The sequence below is a fragment of the Pristiophorus japonicus genome, chromosome 17 (genome assembly GCF_044704955.1).
Source record: "Pristiophorus japonicus isolate sPriJap1 chromosome 17, sPriJap1.hap1, whole genome shotgun sequence".
Lineage (NCBI taxonomy): Eukaryota > Metazoa > Chordata > Chondrichthyes > Pristiophoridae > Pristiophorus > Pristiophorus japonicus.
The window spans coordinates 89,421,499-89,446,557 of NC_091993.1; the positions used below are offsets into that span (position 1 = coordinate 89,421,499).

At 43.3% G+C, this 25,059-nt stretch overlaps 1 protein-coding gene across 1 annotated transcript in view; it reads right to left on the minus strand.

Moving 5' to 3' along the window:
* The window catches only part of LOC139228225 (plakophilin-1-like), a 71,935-nt gene that overhangs the window by 44,885 nt on the left and 1,991 nt on the right, over window positions 1–25,059 (minus strand). The window contains exon 3 of the mRNA XM_070859402.1: window positions 1,185–1,609. Coding sequence (XP_070715503.1) covers window positions 1,185–1,609 — 425 coding nt within the window. The remainder of the gene's footprint in view (window positions 1–1,184; window positions 1,610–25,059) is intronic.

Below are 25,059 nucleotides of genomic sequence, written 5' to 3' on the forward strand. Positions count from 1 at the left end.
GAAGTGTAGAGGAACAAAGGGACCTTAGAATGCAGGCCCACAGATTCCCGAAGGTAGCAGGCCAGGTAGATAAGGTCGTTAAGAAGGCATATGGAGTATTTGCCTTTATTAGCCGAGACATAGAATATAAAAGCAGGGAAAATTTGACTATTCAGGAAAGGCTAAAGTACTGTGTACAGTTCTGGTCATCACATTACAGGAAAGATGAGATTGCACTAGAGGGGGTACAGAGGAGATTTACGAGGATGTTGTCTGGACTGGAGAGTTTTAACTATGAGGACAGATTGGAGAGACTGGGTTTGTTTTCTTTGCAACAGAGGAAGCTGAGGGGATACCTTATTGTGGTATATTAAAATATGAGGGGCCTAGATAGAGTGGATCGGAAGGACCTATTTCCCTTAACAGAATGGTCAATAACCAGAGGGCATAGATTTAAAGTAATTGGTAGGAGGTTTAGAGGAGATGAGGAAACATTTCTTCACCCAGAGGGTGATGGGGGTCTGGGACTCACTGTCTGAAAGGGTGGTAGAGGCAGAAACCCTCACCATATTTAAAAAGTAGTTGGATATGCACTTGAAGTGCCGTAATCTACAGAGCTACGGACCAAGAGCTGGAAAGTGGGATTAGGCTGGATAGCTCTTTGTCGGCCGGCGACAGGCCGAAATGGTCTCCTTCCATGCTGTAAATTTCTATGATTCTATGATTCTTTGCTGCCACAGTAAAGTTGCACGTAAGGAACAGCAGCATATTAGTAGCATCCAGCTTGCTAAGGCTGAGGGAATGTCTTTTAAAATGTGAATCTCCCACCCCTCCCATGACAACAACTGATCACTGGGAAATTGATGCTGTCTTAAACATTGGGAAAATTTGACTATTCAGGAAAGGCTGTCCATGACTTTTTATGAAGTGGAGCAGGCAGGCCCATTGAGCTGCTGCAGGCAGGGAAGTCCTGCAGTTGTTACAAAAATCCACACCTCACCATGGCTTGGTCCCGAGTGCAGGCCAGACCGCCACTGGAAGTCCGGCAAAAATATTCTAATTAAGTTGACCATGGGAGATTGCTGGGACCAACTTCAAATTCGACAGGTAGGCAGAAAACTTCGCCCCAGCTTACTTCTTGCAGCAAAGTTGCCAAAGAGGAAAATCCTAGCCACATTATATAATTAAATCAAGATCAAACTTACCGCGTTCCATCTACTGTTCTCCAAGAACCGACTCCTTTTGAAGTGTGAATGTTTAGGTTTTCCTGACATTTAGTATCTGAAAGGAGGTGAGGACGTCGGTTCTTTGTCTTTGATATATAAAGACTCTTGGTCCGGTCTGGAGATTGATGCTTACTTCTCAGTTTTTTAAATGACTCTATATTTACGAGATCTGGTTCACTTCGACTAGTTGAAATGCCTTGATAGAAGACTTCACTCTCACCCAGTGGACTTTGCGGGTAATAATATTTCGAATATTGTGATGGTATGCTGATTGATCGGTTTCCCTTCATGCTGAAAGTGCTAAATATGCCCTTTCGTTGCTGCTCTCTTGTGCTTCCTGTTCTGTGAATCAGGCTATTTTCCATGGTAGAAAATCCATTCATGGTACCATTATACTGTGAACCCTAAAAAAAGAGAATGTTTAACGTATAGAATTGATCATCTTTCACTCTTTATTAAAGATTTTTTTTTAAATGCTCCATTTACTGTAGAGTTAGAGCTGAAACCTAAAACTGCAAGGTAAAAGTAAGTACTCTTAAGATCACACACGTCTACTTTTAAACTTTGTTGCACCCATTTTATAGGCCTAAAATCAATTTATGAATGCAGAGGCCCACACCTGATCTCCATGGGAATTCAGGCCACTGTTAAATCAATTGGACCGTTTAGATTAGGAGGCGACAAATGAGTACACGCCTCATTTCAATATTAAATGAAACTCCTCCGCTCATTTCAGACTTGGGTTTCTCTACTTTGCCCTAGAATCATAGAATCTTACAGCACAGGAGGAGGCCATTCGGCTCATCATGCCTGTGCCGGCTCTTTGAAAGAGCTGTCCAATTTAGTTCCACACCCCAATTTTTTCTCCCATGACCCGGCAAATTAGTCCTCTTCAAGTACAGGTCTTTTAAAAGTTCCTATGGAATCTGATTCCACCACCCTTTCTGGTAGTGCATTCTAGATTTCAGCAGTCCTCTGTGTGTAAACATTTCTCCTCTTTCCCTTCCAGTTCTTCTATCAATTATTTTAAATTAGTGATCCCTGGTTACCGACTCACTTGCTGGGGGAGATAGAGCAAGTAGGGAGAAACTATCAAAACCCCTCATAATTTTGAATACCTCTATTAGATCTCCCCTTAACCTTCTCTACTCAAAAGGAGAACAATCCCATCTTCTCCACATAACTGAACTCCATCATCCTTAGTATCATCCTGCTAAACCTCCTCTGTACCCTCTCCAGGGCCTTAACATGCCCAGAATTGTACACAATACTCCAGCTGAGGCCTAATCAGAGATTTATAAAGATTCAGCATGATTTCCTTGCATTCAATGCCAATATTTGCAAATCCAAATATCCCATATGCTTTCTTAACCACCTTATCAACTTTCCCCGTCACCTTCAAAGATTTGTGGATAAGCAACCCCAGGTACCTCTGTTCTTGCATCCCCCTTAAATAATACCATTTAGAGCCATTCAACTCCCAATCTCAGATCATAGCCACTGCTCCCACTTTTTCAGATGGTAGCTGTTGGTAATGATTCTGTTATTGCCATTTACACCTCCCCTAGACCCATCTATTGCTTCTTTACTTGTCCCATTACCATCCCCTTTTGCTTTGTATCGTCATCCATTTTGTCATTTAATCTCTCCTGCCTTCCACCCTATTACAGACCTTTTGTTTTGTTCTTTGTAGTGTCAGCTGTGATTCATTGGGTAGCACTCTCGCCTCTGAGTCAGAAGGTTGTGGGTTCAAGTCCCACTCCAGGAACCTGTAGCACAAAAAATCTAAGCTGACACTCTAGTGCAGTGCTGAGGGAGTGCTGCACTGCCGTGGGTGCCATCTTTCGGGTGAGACATTAAACCGAGGTCCCATCTGCTCTCTCAAGTGGATGTGAAAGATCCCATGGCACTATTTCAAAGAGGAGCAGGGGAGTTATTCCCAGTGTCCTGGCCAATAATTATCCCTCAATCAACATAACACATAAAACTGATTATCTAGTCATTATCACATTGCTGTTTGTGGGAGCTTCCTTGTGCGCAAATTGGCTACCGCGTTTCCTACACTACAACAGTGACTACACTCCAAAAGTATTACATTGGCTGTAAAGTGCTTTGAAACGTTCGGTGGTTGTGAATGGCGCTATATAAATCCAAGTCTTTCTTTTCTTTTTTTTTGCTCCCCTCCCCCTTTCTCTGCCTCTTGCTTAAAACCTGTTATATCTCGAACTTTTTCCAGTTCTGATGAAAGGTCACCAATCCAAAACGTTAAATTTTTATTTCAGATTTCCGGCATCCGCACTATTTTGCTTTTGTATTACCATTTATATTATACTGCCTCTCTATGTTGTTTCTGCCAAAGTGCATCACTTCACACTTACCTGCATCAAATTGCATCTGCCATGTGTCTGCCCATTTCTATATCCTCCGGACGTCTGCTACTCTCATGCTCACTATTGACTATGTTTCCAAGTTTTGTATCATCTGCAGATTTTGAAATTGTACTCCTTCTACCCAAGTCCAGGTCATTTATATATAACAAGAAAAGCAATGGTCCTAATACCAACCCCTGGCAGACCCCACTGCATACTTCTCTCCAGTCAGAAAAAAAATCAATTCACCACAACTCTCTGCTTCCTATCCCTTAGCCAATTATGTACCCAAGTTACCATCGTCCCTTTACTTTTCAAATAAGATTGTTAGGAGGTACTTTATCAAATGCTTTTTGAATGTCCATATACATATCTACTGCACTAACTTCATCAACCCTCTCTGTTACTACATCAAGGAACTCAATCAGGTTAGTCAGATACAATTTATCTTTAACAAATCCTTGCTGGCTGTTGCTTATTAACCCATGCTTCCACAAGTGAGAATGAATTTTGCCTTGACAATGGTCTCTAGTAGTTTTCCCACCACTGACGCAAGACTGATTGGCCTATAGATATCAGATTTATCCCTCCCCCTATTTTGAACAGAGGTGCAACATTTACAATCCTAAAGTCCTCTGGCATAACTCTAATATCCAAGGAGGATTGAAAGATTATGGTACGAGCTTCTCCTGTCTCCATCCTAGCTTCGCACAGCAACCTAGGATGCATCCCATTTGGACCAAGTTACTTGTAAAATTTGAGTGTGGCCAACCTATTTAGCATGTCCTTTCTATCTATTTTTATCCTACTGGATATCTCTATACCCCCTTCTCTACTTCAACATTAACTTCATCTTCAGCTTTGTGCACACAGATGCAAAGTACTTATTCAGTACCTCAGTCATGCCCTCTGCCTCCACAAGAAGATTTCCTTGTTTGTCCCTAATCAGCTGCCCCATTCCTTTAGCTATCCTGTCACTTTTTATATGTTTATTTAAAAAAAATTGGGTGTCCCTTTATGTTTGCCACTAATCTTTTCTTCTACTCTCTCTTTGCCCTTCTTTTTTCTTTCTTCAAATTCCCCCTGCACTCTCCGACAAATGTCAGGTACAGAATACAATCGCAAACCAGGCAGAATGCATAGACCTCTTTTTCCTGTTTTATTTAATCACTATTTCCTTTGTCATTCAGGAAGCTCTAGCTTTGGATGCCCCATCTTTATTCCTTCTGGGACTAGGCTTGGTTTGTAACCAAAGTATTTCTTTCTTGTAAGGTCTGCCATTACTCATTTACTGTTTTTCTGGCCAATCTATTTTTCCAGTCTACTTGTGCTAGATGCCTTCTCAAATCACTGAAATTGGCTCTCTTCCAGTTGTCAACTTTAATTTTTCTTTTCCCTTTTCCATAACTACTTAAACTGAATTATATGATGATCACTATTACCCAGATGTTTTCTGAACCACATTCCACTTGCCCGACTTCATTTCTCAACTAGATCTGTTACTGCTTCATTCCTCATTGGGCTAGAAACATATTGATTAAAAAAAGTTCTACTGTACACATTTTAGGAACTCTTCCCGTTCCTTGGCCTTTACTCTATATTGTCCCCAGTCAGGGGACAGTAATCGAAGTCCCCTGCTATTATTGCTCCATTATTTTTACATTTCTTTGAAATTTGCCCACAGATTTGCTCATCTATCTCATTCTCTTTATTTGGAGGTCTATAGTAAACACCCAGCAGTGTAACAACTCTCAGTCGGAGCTTGCTTTGATCCACTAGCATTTCCGGGTTTTGACTCATCTAAACAGCCATCCTTAAAGGGGCTACTCAAAAAAGAGCTCCAATATTTCCAAAATTTTGCTTTTTGTGGAATCGGAAGGAACATGAGTGCGCCTCCAGGCTCCAGTAAATAACTGCAACCGCTATCGGCCCGCCCTTGCCATGTTGCCCCCTCCCCCCGCCCACTCCTCCTCTCCTCCCACCCTAGACTTGCCTTTGGCCATGGATATTGGCCCTGACAGGTGAGTGGACTAATTGGCACCCACATCTTGCCCAATGTATTCTGATGAGGCCCAAGGATGAATTTACTTTGGTCCTTTGGTCCCCGGGCTTTTACATTCCGCCGGAATTGCACTCAGCTTCGGGCACGAAATGTTGGACATCCTGGAGACTGTAGAGCTGGAACCACAGACTTTCCAAGAAAAACAAGATAGCTTCAGGGTGCCAAAGAAAGCATGGCTTATCTTGTGCTTTTAATGCCCGAGTATTATCTACGAGAAATGCCCGAGGAACTTAGTGACTGGGAATACATTAATCATGAGAGATTAAAGTACAACTTTAGTAGCTAGTGTAATAAATATAGGCAGAGGGGTCCATTAACTATAGCATAGAAAGAAAAGCCGTTACTAAAACTACTCCTCAAAGGATTCTGGAAATGGGGGGAATTTTAACATAGGCGAGCAGGTGGGAGTGGGTGCGGGCAGGGGTTAAATGGGGAAACATTGGAAGCATGTAGGTAAGCCAACTCCAACCCGGCGACTTCCAGGTATTACCCGAGGCAGGACAAGGGGTGGGTAGCCAACCCACTCCTACAAACCTCCTCCACCCCCCCCCCCCACCATTGAGGATCAGACCACCACCCCTCCACAGGGTTGAAATTGGACACCCCTCGGAGTCGGAAACTCCTGGGGTCGGGGATCGGAACCCCACCCCGGGGTTTGGGAATCAGTCCCTACCCCACCCCCTGGGCTTTGGGGATTGACCCTCACCCAGATGTCGGAGATTGGACCTTTCTAGTCCTGCAACCTCCTACAGAGTACTCTCTGCCCAACTGCAAGCCAAGCCTGTCCATCAGGCTGACTTCCAGGCAGGGAACCGGTCAATGACGTCAGACGCATGCTATGCAGTTAAATTTCCACAGCGTACGGGGAAATCCAGACTTCCGTGCGCTACTGGACCACCACCACCCCGTCGCCACCCCCCCCCCACCCCTTTACACCCAAGTCTAAGTCATTAATATACATCAAGAAAAGCAGTGGTCCCAGTACCAACCCCTGGGGAACACCATTGTATACCCTCCTCTAGTCCGAAAAACAACTGTTCACCACTACGCTCTGTTTCCTGTCACTTAGCCAATTTCGTATCCATGCTGCCACTGTCCCTTTTATTCCAAGGACTTCAATTTTGCTGGCAAGCCTATTATGTGGCACATTATCAAACGCCTTTTGGAAGTCCATGTACGCCCCATCAAACCTCTCTGTTAGCTCATCAAAAAAATCAAATCAAGTTAGTTAAACATGATTGGCCTTTATCAAATCCGTGCTGGCTTTCCTTAATTAATCCATACTTAGACAAAATTAACAGTCACTGTTATCGTTTCTAAAAGCGTGCCCACTACTGAGGTTAAACTGACTGGCCTGTAGTTGCTGGGTTTATTCTTATACCCTTGTTCAAAAAAGGGTGTAACAGTTGCAATTCTCCAGTCTTCTGGCATCAGCCCTGTATCCAAGGAGGATTGGAAGATTATGGCCAGTACTTCCGCAATTTCCAACTTTACTTCTCCCCTGCATCCCAGGATGCATCCTATTCGGTCCTGCTGACTTATCTACTTTAAGTACAGCCAGCCTTTCTAGTACCTCCTCTTTATCAATGTTTATCCCTTCCAGTATCTCAACGACCTCCTCTTTCGCTATGACTTTGGCAGCATTTTCTTCCTTGATAAAGACAGATGCAAAGTACTCATGTAGCACCTCAGTCATGCCCTCTGCCTCCATGCGTAGGTCTCCATTTTGGTCCCTAATCAGTCCCACCCCTCCTCTTACTACCGGTTTACTACTGATATGCCAATAGAAGACTTTTTGATTCGCTTTCAGCTGCCAATCTGTTTTCATACTCTCTCTTTGTCCCTCTTATTTCCTTTTTCACTTCCTCTCTGAACTCTCTATTTCCAGCCAGGTTCTCACTTTGGAAAATTGGCCTCTGATTGATTAAAAACCGGTTCCAAAGGCAATACTTTTAGGGTACTTCAGTGCAAGTGCTCTCACAATTACTCCATTTTAATAAAAATCTGCTACTACAGGATAATCTAACTCAGTTTTTTTTTAAATTAACTCCTGGGATGTGGGCGTCGCTGGCAAAGCCAGCATTTATTGCCCATCCCTCATTGCCCTTGAAAAGGTGGTGGTGAGCCACCTTCTTGAACTGCTGCAGTCCGTGGGTTTGTTACAACCGAGTTGCTTGCTAGGCCATTTCCAGAGGTCAGTTAAGCATCAACCACATCTGTGCCAATAACAGTGTGATCATCCCCAAAAGAATATGATTAGGCTAGAAATTACAGCTAATATTAGCAGATATGTTTGCTATACTCATGTGAGATCTGCCTATTTTCTATGATATTTTCATGCTGCTGTTAACTCAATGCCTCTGTTAAAATAGTGAGAATCATACAATCATTAAATTATATAGCACAGGAGGAGACCATACGCTCCATCGTGCCTGTGCCGACTCTTTGGTAGAGCTATCTAATTAGTCTCTCTCCCCACTTCTTTTTCCATAGCCCTGCAATATTTATCCAAGTTCCTTTTGAAAATATTGCTGAATCTGCTTCCACCACCCTTTCAGACAGTACATTTCCGATCATAACAACTCGCTGTGTCAAAATGTTTTCCTCGTGTCGCCTCTGGTTATTTTGCCAACTGCCTTAAAGCTTTGTCCTCTGGATGCCGACACTTCTGTCATTGGTAACAGTTTCTCCTTATTTACTCTATCAAAACGCTTCATGATTTTGAGCACCTCTATCAAATCTCGCCTTAACCTTCGCTGCTCTAAGAGAACAACCACACTTTCTCTAATTTCTCCATGTAACTGAAGTCTTTTATGCCTGGTGTAATATATGCATCTGTGAGCATGCTCACAGGTTTGTAGAGCTGTTGCATTGTGAGTGGCTTAGCCAGTCATGTGATGTTCACAAGACTCAATCAAACCCCAGTCAGTTGGGTCTAGGTCATCCACGATGAGGTATGCAGTTGTGAGCCTAGTGGATGAACTGGTAATGTGTAGTGTGATTGTTAAACCTTTGCTAATAAACGAACTAGTTCTTAATTCAATGTGTTGCTATGAATTCTTAAGCAAAGAACCTATGAAGCAACTACATTACACCTGGTACCATTCTAGTAGATCTCCTTTGAACTCTCCTTCTCTCAGGCCTTGACATCCTCCGTAAAGTGTGGTGACCGGAATTGGCCAAAATACTTCAGCTGGGGTCTACTTACTGCTTTATAAAGGTCAGCCCCAGGTCTCTGTTTTCTTGCACCCCCTTTAAAACTGTACCACTTTGTTAATATTGCCTTATATCAATGAATCAGTTCACATCTGTGTGTGTTATATTTGATCTATCATGTGCCTACCCATTTCATTAATCTATCTATGCCCTCCTAAAGTCTGTTACTATCTTCCTCACTGTTTATTACAGTTTTCAGAGTTTCATGTCATCTGGAAACATTGAAATTATGCCCCTTTACCCAAGTTCAGGTCATTAATATAAAGAGCAGAGGTCCCAATAACAACCCCTGGGGGCACCACTGCGCAATTTCACTCGAGTCTGAAAAACGACAGCTCTCCACTACTCTCTGCTTTCTATCCCTTCGCAAATTTCGTATCCATGCAGCCACTGCCCCTTTAATCCCGGGCTTTTTCGACCTTACAAAGGCCTTTGACACTGTCAACTGCGAGGATCTATGGAGTGTCCTCCTCCATTTCAGATGCCCCCAAAAGTTCGGCACCATCCTCCGCCTGCTCCACGACGACATGCAGGCCGTGATCCTTACCATCACAGACCCAATTCACGTCCGGACCGGGGTCAAACATCGCCCCAACCCTCTTCTCAATCTTTCTCACTGCCATGCTCCACTTCACAGTCAACAAGCTCTCCGCTGGAATGGAACTAAACTATAAAACCAGTGGGAACTTGTTCAACCTGCGCCGTCTCCAGGCCAGATCCAAGAACACCCCAACCTCTGTCGTCGAGCTACAGTACGCGGACGATGCCTGCACATACAGAGGCCGCACTCTAGGACATAGTCGACGTATTTACTGAGGCGTACGAAAGCATAGGCCTTACACTAAGCATCCGTAAGACAAAGGTCCTCCATCAGCCTGTCCTCACCGCGCAACACTGCCCCCAGTCATCAAGATCCACGGCGCGGCCCTAGACACCATGGACCACTTCCCATATCTCGGGAGCCACCTATCAACAAGAGCAGGCATCGACGACAAGATCCAACACCGCCTCCAGTGCACCAGTGCAGCCTTCGGTCGTCTGAGGAAAAGAGTGTTTGAAGACCAGGCCCTCCAAACTGCCACCAAGCTCATGGTCTACAGGGCTGTAGTAATACCTGCCCTCCTGTATGGCTCAGAGACATGGACCATGTATAGTAGACACCTCAATTTGCTGAAGAAATATCACCAACGATGTCTCCGCAAGTTTCTACAAATCCCCTGGGAGAACAGGCGCACCAACATCAGCATCCTCATTCAGGCGAACATCCCCAGCATTGAAGCACTGACCACACTCAATCAGCTCTGCTGGGCAGGCCACATAGTCTGCATGCCAGACACGAGACTCCAAAGCAAGCGCTCTACTCGGAGCTCCTCCATGGCAAACGAGCGAAGGTGGGCAGCAGAAACGCTACAAGGACACCCTCAAAGCCTCCCTGATAAAATGCAACATCCCCACTGACACCTGGGAGTCCCTGGCCCAAGACCACCCTAAGTGAAGGAAGTGCATTTTGGAGGGCGCTGAGCACCTAGAGTCTCAACGCCGAGAGCATGCAGAAATCAAGCGCAGACAGCGGAAAGAGCGTGCGGCAAACCAGTCCCACCCACCCCTTCCCTCAACGACTATCTGTCCCACCTGTGACAGAGTCAGTGGCTCTTGTATTGGACTGTTCAGCCATGAAAGAACTCAATTCAGGAGTGGAAGCAAGTCTTCCTCGATTCCGAGGGACTGCCTTTGATGAATCCCATGGACTACAATTTTGCTAGCAAGTCTATTATGTGGTACTTTAATAAATGCCTTTTGAAAGTCTATATACACAATGTCAACCAGACTACCCTCATCCATGCTCCCAGTTAGTTCATCAAAGAATAAATCAAGTGGGTCAAACAAAATTTGCTTTTGACAAATCGATGCTGGCTTTCATTTATTAGCCCATTTCCAAGCACTAATTAATTTTGGCCTAGATTAATGGCTCTAAAAGTTTCCCAATCACCGGCATTAAGCGGTCTGGCCTGTAATTGCCATGTTTATCCCTCTCCCGATAATTGAACAGGGTGTAACATTTGCAATCCTCCAGTCCTCTGGCATCACTCCTTTATCTGAGGAGAATTGGAATATTGTGGCCAGAGCCTCTGCAATTGCCACCCTTACTTCCCTCACCAATATAGGATGCCTCCCATCTGGACTGAGTGACTCTTTTACCGGAGTACTGCCAACCTTTTAAGTACTTCCTCTAATCTATTTTTATCCTAACCAATTTCTCTACTGCCTCGTCCTTTACTGTGACATTGGCAGCATCCCTTTCTTTAGTGAAGTTAGGTGCAAATAACTCAATTAATACCACAGCTAAGCCGTCTACCGCCATAAGATCTCTTTTTGGTCCCGAATCTGCTCCATTTTTCCTTTGACAACCCTTTTCCTACTTCTATGTTTATAAAAGATGTTTGTATTCCTTTTTATGTTACCTGCTAATCTATTCTCATATACTCTCTTTGTCCCTCTTATTTCCTTTTTCAGTTCTCCCCTGTACTTTTTGTATTAAGCTTGGCTACTGAATTATGAACCTGACATTTGTCATACGCCTACTTGTTCTATTTCAAAGTAACACTTGTCTTGTCTGCTCAATTAACACCAACAGTAACTTCGAGCTGGCCATGGTTCAGTAAGAGTTCATTCAGGCATACATACGTACGTGAACGATACGTTTAATGCTCTGTAAAAGTAACAAAAAAGCAATTTGTTGAAGAGTTACTTCAGTAATGTCCTTTTAAACTTGACAAAGACAAATCATTGATGGAACGTGGCTTTAACTTTAATTAGAAAAAATTTATTTGTGTCTAGATTTCTCTATCTGCCAATTGGAATTTTAATAAAAACTGGGAAAAATTCAAAATATGTTAAACTATCAAGGCTGAGTTTCTTCTTACAGCACTTGGGTGTAAGGGATCACCAAGGCAGAGCAGAGAGAGGACGATCAGGCATGGAGAATCACATGCCTATAACAGAGCCTGCCCAATAGTAATTAAATGTTAATTTAATGGGCAGACAATTGGCAGGCTCCATTTTGGGTGTGATTTCTGCATCGTTCATCCTTTAGGTGATCCCTTAAGCTCAGTTGCTTAAAGGAAGATCCACCCTATCTATTTCCATTGCTTACGCATTGGGTAGGGCACTGAAAATATTAACTACGTATTTAATATATTAGGAATCAGAATATTTATGGTCAATAAATAGAATTTTCCATGAAAAGGAATCTTAGGGCTAAATATTCAGTGTAGCCCGATTTGAGCCGGTGACATTAGCTGGTCGTTAACTTTAGCGGCAGGCGATGTTTACCGCCTCCATCCGGGATTTGGTTTTTAGTGCCCCAAGAGGGAAGTGGAGCACTAAGGGAAGCATTCCACACTCCTCTTGGGGCACTAATCCTGATTCTTGGGGCGCTATCGCGGGAGCACAGATGAAGTTCTGGTGCTAGGAAACCGGCATCCCAGCGCCTAAAGGGGAGGTCAGCTGGAACACCTGAAAACGGAATAAAAATGGAAGGGAGCTACTGTTTACATTAGCAACAGTATTCAACAGCTAAGAGAGTTTCATGAATATAAATAAAGTGCATTCTAAAGACCCACCTGCTCATCCATTGAAATATCGCCCCGGGAGCTTCTTCGGGATGCCTGCTTTCCCTGTCGGGATTAGTGTCGGGCGCTACGGCAGGCGAAAACATTGAAGTTAGCGATTGCGGCGCTAACAAGGCGCTGCACACTCTTGACGTCACCAAGTGGATGGCGCTAGAGTCCGCGGTGCTAACTGTTAGCGCGCCGCAAAACCTCCACTGAAGGCTGCGATTGGCACTGACAGCCCGGCGCTCGGGCAGTAAGCGCTTAGCGGCTCATTAGCACCCCTCTCGGTCGCTAATAGGTGGTGCTAAGCAAATTAATTTTCGCCCTTAAAAGTTTTAAAACTACTGTATTATATACAATTTATCAAATATAAGTATTTCAAATGTTGATTCAAATGAAAGCACTGAAGGGATCCAAAGTGAATTTGTGTCATCATCATAGGCTGTCCCTCGGAATCGAGGAAGACTTGCTTCCACTCCTGAAGTAAGTTCTTTGGTGGTTGAACATTCCAATATGAGAGCCACAGACCCCTGTCATAGGTGGGACAGATAGTCATCGAGGGAAGAGGTGGGTGGGACTGGTTTGCCGCACGCTCTTTCCGCTGCCTGCGCTTGATTTCTGCATGCTCTCGGTGTTGAGTCTCGAAGTGCTCAGCGCCTTCCCAGATGCACTTTCTCCACTTAGGGCGGTCTTTGGCCAGGACTTTGTGTAATGGACAGTTCTGGATCTCAAACACAGTCTGCCTAGTTAAGAGTTAAGTTTGGACAACTGTACAACTGAACATTTTAATTGTGGGCAACATCATTTTGTGGAAATAGGCGCATGCCTTACAGAGAGCAGCAAGAGTTAATGTTCAATCGTCTCATTTCAACTATTTTGGCAGTTGGCCTGGAGTTTGATCAAGAGATAAGGATATAGAACTTCAATACTGGGCGTGGCACACCACAGCCTTTGGGGAAACACAAAACTCCTTTTACAGCTCGTGGGATGTCATTATTCCAAGAGAAAAAGGTAAAGTTGTCACGCACTCTCTTTTGTCTACTCAGTAACAAAGATGGATAAATCTCACTGTTAATGATACAGTATATCCTTTGTCATACTATAATGAACCCAGTCAATTTGTTTAATGGTTATGCTAACCATTTGAGCCTGCATTTTATTTGAAACTGCACAGAACATCTCCAAAACTGATTTCTATACATTTCTCATTTCTACAAACCATTTCTCATTGGGAGCATTCTCCAAACTCTCACATTTTATAAAAATTGTGATAAACAAACTTCAGGTGTTTCTTGTCCAGAAATGTGGACTCAGACTGAAAGTTGATAAACCCAAAAGTATAACGAATCACCTGCATCATAATTTCTAAGCTCTGATCATGCAAGTTCCTAGTTCGTACGGCAGATGTTGGTTGAACACATATGATTGATTGTTCCCGGTGGTGCTGTTTGGGGGAAATGGGTGGGCATGTCCCAAGTACTGGAGTGCCTGGATTTCCTCGAGGCGCTTATCATAGAATCATAGTAACTTACAGCATGGAAGGAGGCCATTTCGGCCCATCGTGTCCACGCCGGCCGACAAAGCTATCCAGCCTAATCCCGCATTCCAGCTCTTGGTCGGTAGCCTTGTAAGTTACGGCACTTCAAGTGCACATCCATCTACTTTTTAAATGTGGTGAGGGCTTCTGCCTCTACCACCCTTTCAAACAAACAGTGAGTTCCAGACCCCCACCACCCTCTGGGTAAAAATAAATCCTCTCAAATCCCCTCTAAACCTCCTACCAATTACTTTAAATCTATGCCCCTGGTTGTTGACCGCCCTTGCTAAAGGAAATAGGTCTTTCCTATCCACTCTATCAAGGCCCCTCATAATTTTATCGATGTAACTATTTGTACTGCACTTTTTTTTGACAGACAGGTGTCTGTCCAGCCTTACCGCACCCCCCCCAGCCTTGCCCCCCCCCGCCCATACTGCACTTTTTTGACCGACAGGCGACAAGCCCCCACCCTCCCCCCGTCAAGCTCCGCCTCTCTCCCGGTTGAATCATTCCATGAACGTGGTGCCGAGAAGCAGGACCTGAGGTTCCGACTCTCTGTCTCCCCCACCCTCCCCCAATCCCCCGGCCAGCGTGGGCCCCAATAATAGTGGTCCTGGGCCCAGGAGAGGCGGTGATCCCAATATCGGCAGTTCTGGCCCCAATGGCGGTGGGGGGAGGCCAGAGAGCAGTGGGGGGTGGGGCCTGATGGTGGCCGGGGTGGGGAAGGGGGGACTGAAGGCGGCAGTCCTGGGCCCAATGGCCGCGGAGAGGGGGGGGGGTCTCAATGGCAACAGGTGGCCCGATGGGGGGGGGGGTGGGGGAAGCCACTTGTGCTGGAATATGGCACTTTGGCTGGGGGGGGGGATGCACTTGGACTGGGGTGAGGCACTTCGGATGGGGGAGGCATGTATAGCACTGGGATAAGGCACTTATCCCAGTGTAATCACCACCACCCACCACCCCCCCCCACCACCCACCACCCCCCCCCCCCCCCCCCACCCCACCGTGGCTGGAACCTCTCCTCTCACTGACTGCCGGTAAGACTATTTCCATATATTCCCAGCTCGGCCTTCTGCCGCCAAATCCAAGCTTCCACCCACCGATTAGGTAGTGAATCTGGCCAGGTATCGGGTGGGATACCAGGACCTTTTATTTAAATGAGGCCCTGCTGTTAAGATATGGAACAATGCAATGTTTGAGAGGGAGGGAGGGAAGGAAGGAAAAGGAGGAAGTAAGAAAAAAAAAAGGACTAAACTTCAGGACATCCCAAAGTGCTTTATAGCCAATGAAGTACTTTTGAAGTGTAGTCACTGTTGTAATGTAGAGAAGCACAGCAGATCTGCCTTGTTCTTCTTTGAATAGTGCACAAGCGTTTGCTCAATTGGCCGCTGTAACTTTTGTAGAAGCTCAGCGGAAATCGCGCTAACAAGTGTATGCAAGGTTTCCATGAACTTATGGTGTCCGATTGGAGAACCTGCAAGGACATTCCCCTGGCAGGCTGCAAACTTCTATTCTTGCCTGAGGAAAAAGTGTAAAATTTGCAGCTAGAGATGTGCAGCAACTGTGTTCAGATGTCTTGTTGCAAAACTAGTTTCTTAACAATGGAAGCCTGATCACATTCTTAACAAAACGTTACACCCTGAAAACTGGCTTGAGAATGGAAAAGTAAAAAAGAACACCCTTTTCTCTTATCTGTATGTCAATGTGCCATCTGCAAAGCCTAAACATTTCTAATTTGATGTGCAACAAAACTGCTTTTGTCATGTATCTTACATTATTATATATAATTGTATCCTAACATGCTATACATGACTGTACCCCTGGCGACCACGGAAGGGTCTGACGAACAGGACTGCGAGATAGTCATGGCAATCAATGCCTTTGAGTCCACAGCTTCGCCCATGACGGCTCGCCAAATCAGAGCCTGGACGGCCAGCGACCCCACGTTATCCTTAGTAAAAAGATGTGTCCTCACCGGTGACTGGGCAGAGGCTTGCGATGCCTGCCCCAAGGAATTAAAACCTTTTCACAGGCGCATGAATGAGCTATCACTACAAGCAGACTGCCTGATGTGGGGCAGCCGAGTAGTCATGCCTCTGCGAGACAGAGAGGCATTTGTCCGGGAGCTCCACCGCGAGCACCCGTGGATCGTTCTCATGAAGGCCATAGCCAGATCCCACGTCTGGTGGCCTGGTATTGACACGGACTTGGAGCTCTGCGTCCGAAGGTGCACCATTTGTGCCCAACTCAGCAATGCCCCTAGGGAGGCTCCACTGAGCCCCTGGCCTACCAAACCGTGGTTGCGGGTGCACGTAGACTATGCGGGCCCATTCATGGGCAAAATGTTCCTCGTAGTTCTAGATGCATTTTCAAAGTGTATCGAATGCACCATTTTAAACTTAAGCACAACCTCCACCACTGTGGAGAGCCTCGCAACCATGTTTGCAACGCACGGAATCCCTGACATATTGGTCAGTGACAATGGTCCGTGCTTCACCAGCGCAGAATTCCAAGACTTTATAATTGACCACGGCATAAATATCACGTCAAGACGGCACCGTTCAAGCCGGCCTCCAATGGCCAGGCGGAGAGAGCAGTGCAAATCATTAAACAGGGCATGCTTAAAATCCAAGGTCCCACGCTGCAGGGTCGCCTGTCGCGACTGCTGCTGGCATACAGATCTCATCCGCACTCACTGACTGGGATCCCCTCCGCGCAACTGTTGATGAAAAGGACTTTAAAAACAAGGCTCTCATTAATCCTCCCAGATATGCACGAAATCGTTGAGGCAAAGCGCCGTAAGCTGACTGAGTACCATGACAGAAATTCGAGGGGGAGATGGAATGAGATAGGGGACAAAGTGTTTGTACTAAACTATGGCAGGGGTCCCAAATGGCTTGCAGGGACAGTAACGGGCAAGGAAGGAAACAGGCTACTGGTAGTACAAATGGACAATGGCAAAACCTGCCGGAGGCATGTCGACCAAGTCAAAAGCCAACAACACTGCGGAACCAGAGGCAGACTACAATGTGGAACTCGCACCACACCTGGTGGACAGAGGGAACAACCTGAGGAAAGGACAATCCCAACAGACAGCCCAGGCGAGTCAACAACAATCACACCAATCGAAACAGACAGCCCAGGCGAGATCCCAGCAACCACACCCAAAGAAAAACAGACACCAAGGCAAACAACTGAACCACAACTCAGACGCTCCACGCGAGAGCGTAGACCACCTGAGAGACTGAAGCTATAAAGACAATAAGACTTTGGGGGAGGGTGATGTCATGTATCTTACATTATTATATACAACTATATCCTAACATGCTATACATGACTGTAATAAGATATGACCTGTAACCACCAGCATACCTTACCACTAGGGGTGCACTTGCAAGAGACAGGTATATAAGGACAGATCTCAGGCAAGTGCAGCATTCCAGAGCTGTGAAATAAAGGTACAGGTCCAGAGTGACCTTGACTTCACTGCATGCCTCGTGTGAATCTGTACTGAGGGGACAGGACTTTACAGCTTTCATCTACACTTTTGAACAAACTAATTACAAATAAGAATTTGTGCCAATAATAAAGGGCCAAAAATACTGCTGACTCCGCTATGATTCCGAGGACTAACATTCGGGATAAAATAGCACCCAGCGGTACGAGGACTCGTGGCGCAAACCGCAAATTTTCTGCAACTTTTCTCTGAGGCCGATACCGCTGCGAGTTGGGCCCAGGGAGGCGGGAAAACACCCGCCAAAAAATTCAAAAAAAACAAAAAAATGTAAAAAAAAATCACAAGATCCTTTTCTATCAAATTGCTGTGAAAGAATTAATTAAAAAAACTTTAACTTACCTTTTTTGCAGGTCTTGGAACCGCCATTCCGAGGGCTGCAATGCAGGTTTTTCCCAGGCGTTTCTTTTTTGGTCCTATCTTCAGGTGCGCTGCAAGCCAGATATCTGGCAAAAGCAATATTTCGAGTCTTGCACGCCGGCGGTATTTAAAAACCACTGGCGCAAGACTTCAGCGAATTTCCCGGTTCACCTAAAAACCGAGCACAAGGTTGGGGAATTTCCAGCCCACATTGGCTTTAAGCTTGTACAGTAACAGTTTGGCAGTGAAATAGAATAGGATTAAAGTATGTCAGTAGATAATCAAAACAAAAAGCAGGCTCATTCATGATCCTTCTATTCTTGTTCCTTCATGTTTGTATTAATATCTATTCTAATTTTTCAAATAATCAATCATTTGAAGCCAATTATTTAGTTCTGCTCTTCCAATATGGTTTGCTAAATATAAGATTTTAACAAGACTAACATAGGGCCCTGATTTGCCCAGGAGTTGTGCCGTTTTTTTTGGAGCAACTTGATTTTTCTGGAGTATTTTAAAAATCCCCATTCTGCACATTCAATGTGCATCAGTGTAAGTGAGTTAGGATTTTTTTTTTTTAGTTTAGTTTGGGCCATTTAAGCCAGTTTGGACAGCTAATAGTTGCTCCAAACTAACTTAGGCCAGCGTATGTGGCCACTTGTGGCTGCACAGAAATCCCTTGCGGAGAGTTAAGAAATCAGCGCAGGTAGGTACTTAATGACTTGACTAAAGAATGTGAATAGGATCAAATAGCTATATAAGACTGACAAACTTCTGAGTTAATTTACTATACAACAGAAGCACTCACGGAAGCTTAAACTACAAAAATAAAAGGAGACAAAACATATTTACATAATTTTTTCACAATATCCAAATAAAAAATAGAAGTACCTCCTGCTCGTAGGAAAGTATCAACAGGGTTAAGGAAAGTCAAGTAAGCTTATTAAAATTACTGGCTGCGCAGTTATCACACCCTCCCCCCCCCTGCACCACCCCCCCCTAACAAAACTCTCCTCTCTTCTCCCCCCCCATCAAAACTCTCCTCTGTCCTCCCCTCCCCTCCATCAAAACTCTCCTCTCTTCTCCCCACTCCCCCATCAAAATGCTCCTCTCTTCTCTTCCCCCCCCCATCAAAACTCTCCTCTCTCCTCCCCCCCGCCCCCCAATCAAAACTCTTCTCCTTCCCCCCCACCCCGTGATCAAAACACTCCCTCTCCCCAGTGATTAAAAGCACCAACCTGTTTCTTGTAACCCTCAGCGTGGGAAGGCAGCGGCTGGCCTTTGCGGCAGGCCACTCGGCGTGAGATAGGAGCGGCGAGCATCGGGTCTGGGTCACAGCCTGCAGGACGCGCTGAGAGGGAGACGAGCTACTGTGCATGCGTGCAGACTCCACTGCGCATGCACGCAGCTGCCGGCACTGTTTTCGGCGCAGGGCTATAGCTCCGCCCCCCACTCCATGAGAAATGCTGCACCAGGAGCCGGGACACACAGCAGAGTGGCCAGAATTGTTAGCAAGTTTGTTGGCATTGTTTTGAGCGCACAAAGTCGGCACATCTCGGGAGAGTGCGCCAGAAAAAGGGGTTGGGGAGAAATTTGGGCCCATAGAAAGGAGATATTTTCAAAATTGTAAACACTTGGATCTTATTACTCCCAAATTTCTTCACTTCAAAAGAAAACAGATAGATCCCTCCTCACTCCATTTTATAGCTTAATCTTCCAAGCTCCAAAACAAATCACACATATTTTCCTTGTTACTTACTGAGGGAGTGCTGTATTATTAGAGGTGCTATTCTTCCAATGAGATGTTAAAACAAGGCCCTCTATGGCAGTTCAAGTGTCCATTAAAGTTGCCAAGGCACTTTTTAAACAGCAGGGACTTCTGCTTTCCTAGTTATCATTCTTCCCTCAACCAACTGGTCATTTATTTCATGGCTTTTTGGGTACTTTCCATTGTGCAAAATGGTTGCCACATTTTTCCACATAACATTAACTGCACCATGTAAAAGATTTTTCAGAAAGACATTGTGAAGAACAACTTATGCTAATGACAGAATTAATGACACTGTACAATATACAACTATAATCAAAACACAGCCTTTTCTCAGTATTATCAAATTTGTGACATGTTTTAATTATAATATATAATGTGCTCATGTTTTTAAAAGTCATTGCCGTATCAGTCGTGACTCAGTGGGTAACACTCTCACCTCAGACAGAAGGTTGTGGGTTTAAGTTAAGTGAGATTTGAGCACAAAAATCTAGGCTGACATTTCAGTTCAGTATTAAGGGAGTGCTGCACTTTTGCAGGTGCCCTCTTTCAGATGAGACATGAAACTATCTGCTCTCTCAGGTGGATGTAAAAGATCCCATGGCATTATTTCGAAGAAGAGCGGGGAGTTCTCCCCGATGTCCTGGCCAAGTATTTATTCCTCAATCAACATCACTAAAATAGATTATCTGGTCATTATCACATTGCTGTTTGTAGGAGTTTGCTGTCACAGTTCCTACATTATAACAGTGACTACACTTCAAAAGTACTTAATTGACTGTAATGCATGTTATAAAGCATTTTGGACATCCTGAGGTCATGAAAGGTGCTCTATAAAGGTATCTGTGGATTGACGGCTAAAGTTCTTCAAATCCTTTAATGTTTCTGTCTGACTTTCATTGCAACCGTTTTAGATTCAGTTTGGAACTCATTCTTGTTACAGCTCACTTTAAGACATATCTACAATTCATATTTAAAAATATTTTTAATGGTCACATCCTTAATTTATCATGTAATTTTTTTTTCCATAAAAACCCAAGCACGGTAAAGGAGTGAGTGTACACAATTCCACAATTCTTCCATTCTACCATTTGACACATCTCAGAAGCTATCTTTGGCTGGCATTATGTGGTCATCGCCAGGTGCAAGTTAACATGAAAGTGGAAGGAGAACTGCAGAGTCTGTATAGACTCCTTAATGGTACAAAAAAAGCATGTTCAGCTTTTGCAACTTTGCATGAGTAATGCGTATTTAAGCTTAGCAGACATAAAGCCTGTCTGCATACGTTGTCATGATGGAAGTTTTAAACTGGGATAAGACAAGCAACATGAAATAGAATAGACAAGATAAGTACCTCCTTTAGTGTCTGGAATCAGATATCATCAAGCCTACAATTCTCAATGCAGAGAGTTCATTACAGAAATAAAACTCACATGGTAATCCAGGTGCAACTACATTTTAGCTATTCTTTACTGCTACCAAATTAATTGTTTTTTCTCATATTTTTCAAGGCATTTACACTTATATTGAAGCAGAGGTAAAATTGTAACAACATAATCCACAAGAAGTACAGAAACAGAAGAAAAATGGCTAGTGTACAGGAATAATCTGACCATTACATACCTCTTTGACAAGAAATGACTAGTTCGGTTGATTCCATTAGTATGATCAAGAGAGAAGCTCCCAAAGGGGCTGATTAAATAGCTTCTGCCACAAGCTGGATCTCTTTAGAGGGGGAAAAAAGCTTTCCCGTGACCTACTACGGGTTGAAGCTGTTTTGCAAAAAGGTTGCAGCTACACTATGGCTGAACAGTATTTCAAAAATTGATTCAGTGATTAGGAAACTAAGAAATGTATTCAGTTTGTACAGGTCATGATTCAGATGCAAGCTTATTGCAAAACTGTTCTTTTTATTCAAACCGCCAAAGACAATCTTTGTCCAATATTTTGTTGTATTCTGAGAGCCATGCCATTCACAAATTATCAAAGCTGCCTATTTTAATCATATATGTAATAAGCTTCATTTACTGTAAAAATTTTATTTTATGGAAATCTGTTCTATTAGTTGTGACAATATGGCTAATATTCAGTTAATGCTTTGTAAGACCAGCCCTCTGAAGTTGTAATGATTGACATTAAGAATCATTTGACAACAGGGTAAAATTATAAATCCACAGGAAATAATAGAAATTGAAATGTACTTGCTATATCTTGTGCACATATTTTGGAGGTGATTTTGAAAAAGCTTATACGAGAGGTATGCGGCAGCACAGTGAGGGATTATGCACAGAGGTCTTTCTTAACTTGATCATAAAATGTCAATTGGGTATAGTTCTGCTCCCTGGTTCCACTGGTATACTTCCAGATGATACTTAGTGTTGCAAGCCCAGATCCTGCATTCTCACATTTTCTCACCAAGACTTAGTACTCATTCTCATCTCAAACAGATAAAAGGGTTGAGTAAATCCTGCTGGGTTTAAACCAAAGGCCTTGTGATACCAAGCTTAATCCACGACCAACTGACCTTCTCAACAGAGCGTGGACAAGAATGTATCCACCAGTCAAGAGACATGACCACGTCAATGGTCCAGTATTAATTTTAACCCCTGCCTTTCCATTTTGTTCTGTCAAGTTAATTTTTGCTTTACAGCCCAAGCACTCAACACGTTTAAGCATGGGATGTCATAGTACACCCATCCAGTCTCGGAGGACCGGAGGATGCGAAGAGATTATTTAGCTGGACAAGCTCATTAGGGACGGGAGGTGGTGTACACAAGTGTGCATACAAAAAGTAGTCTTTCATTTCAAAATGTAATTCACGGAATGTGATGCACTTTGGGACATTGTGAGGATTCAAATTCTTTCTTTACTGCTTCCTGTAAATGTAGTTTTATTTAAAGTCACAATTATCTTTCAGTCATTTCTATGGATGCCAGTTTGGTTCACGACATAAAAAAGGACATTTTGTTCAAATGTATAATTTTATGAGCATTCGAACAATGACGGACTGGTAAAGATCCTCTCGTCCCTCCAGCCTGTCACACATTATTGTGATACATTGTGTATGACAATACACTCCACTCCACCCAAAAGCCATGTGATCTCCTGCAAGAGGCAACAAAAAGTAAAAGTCCAGGCCAATTTGGGAACTGAAATCTGGCAATTTCCTCTCTGACCCATCTAGGCGATCAAAACTAGTCCAGATCACTCTGGCCCTGAATTCCTTGCAGTATATACGTTTTGTAAGAGGTTGTAACCAGAGTTACACTCTCTCAAATAGCAAATATCAAAACGTTTAGCTACCCACTAAAATCTGACAAACGTGAATAACTAATAAGCTCAGTAATTATCTTAAATTATCAAATTACAGTAACTGGATAAACACCATTTATCAAATTGGAAAATCATTTATATAGTTAGTTGCTGTTGACCACAGGACACAGATTTAAGGTGATTGGCAGAAGAACCAAAGGCGACATGAGGAAAAACTTTTTTACGCAGCGAGTGGTTAGGATCTTTAATACACTGTCTGAAAGGGTAGTGGAGGTAGATTCAATCGTGGCTTTCAAAAGGGAATTGGATAGGTACCTGAAGGAAAAAAAATTGCAGGGCCATAGGGAAAGTGCAAGGGAGTGGGGCTAGCTGAAGAGTTCTTGCAGAGAACGGTATGGGCTCGATGTTCTGAATGGCCTCCTTCTGTGCTGTAACCATTTTATGATTCGACATAAGACATGTAGAGCTGTTACTCTTTTGGTACAGATTGCCATATATTGCCAGATGCTTAACCTTTAAAAACTAAGTTTAATTTACTATGTTTGAATCAGTGATTCTGTATAATAACAATGTTTTACCATCACTAACTAAACTTAATGATCAAAAATTGCTAGCCTGATCCTTTAGATACAAGTACAACTGCCACGGTCTTCGTTTAAAAATAAATTAACTATCATATGAATTTTCAGTTACAGCTTCCACAGCTTCAAATTTGCCTTTTTATACTGCAATATATTTTACAAAATTTGTCAACTATGATTTAACATAATTTCTTACAGCACTGATATTCTGTTTCCTAATAGAAATAAATAGCATATGTTTAATGTGAGGGCAATATCATTGGAATAATCAATCTAAAGTCATATTTTATTAAAAGATGGCCATTATTGAAATGTTTGGTCATGTTGTATAATGTCTTATTAATTTGTGACAGTTATTGGTTGGAAAATATTTAAAAGTGTAGTTTTCATTGCAACATGTGAATGTTATTACCATATTGCAATCTTATTAATAACATGCCATTTTCCATTTTGAAATACTAACTGAAACACAATTGACATATGGTTCCGGACAAGACGCTAAACTTTAGATCGTGGAACCAAAAGTGACAGCAACAGATTTCAAAACCATAGATTATTATAAATTAGTAAGCACGGTCATCAAATATTTATAAACTGGATACTGTTTTGCATTTATAGGTTAGTGATCTACTTAATTGCAATTCTTTGTTCCACAGAATGACGAATTGAATCTAACAAACAATGATAACCCTAATAACTTTGCGATCACATCTCCATTTCTAAAAAGTTGTCAGCTCTTATATTATAAATTTTTTTAACATTTGTTACTCAAAACTGTAGAAAAGACTATTTTTGTTCGGTCAAGAGATACTATTCAATTGTTGATTTGCATTTTGAAAGCATTTGTGCTTGTAAATACTTTAATCATTATGTTCCCAGCAATGTTGTATGTGTATAATTAAAACTGCTTCATCGGTTGCATTATAACTTATTAATTCAAAGTCATTTTTTGCTCCATTTATACAGCAGTTTGAATTAAGCAATTTTTTAAAAAAACAATAGAGGAAGAGTTTTTTTTCTCAAAAACAAGTGATGAGTTACAACAATGAATTGCATTTATATTGCACCTTTAATGCAGGAAAACGCCCCAAAGTGCTTCAGAGGTGTAATTAGAAAATGGACGCTCAGTGAAAGAGGGAGATACTAGGAGGGGTTACCTGAAGCTTGGTCAAGGACGTTTTAAGGAGAGTCCTAAAGGAGGAGAGGTGATGGTGAGATGGAAGGATTTATGGGGTTGACAAAGCCACCAATGGTAAGGTAAAGAGTTGGGGGGATGCATAAGATCCATGTGCAAATGGGGTTTCCATTACTTTCTGGTGGCGGAGAAGGAGCAGCTCTGAGAAAATTCTGGGACCAAGTGTCAGCTTAACTTGGTTGGTCGCACTGTCAACTTGGGAGTCAGAAGGTTGTGGGTTTCAGCCCTCCCTCCAGAGATTCTGCGCATAATCTAGGCTGACACATCAGTTCTGCTCTAGAGGACTGCTGTAGCACTGTCAAAGTTTCCATCTTTGAAAAAAGATGTTAAACCTGATTCCCTGGCGGATACTAAAGATTTCACTGCAC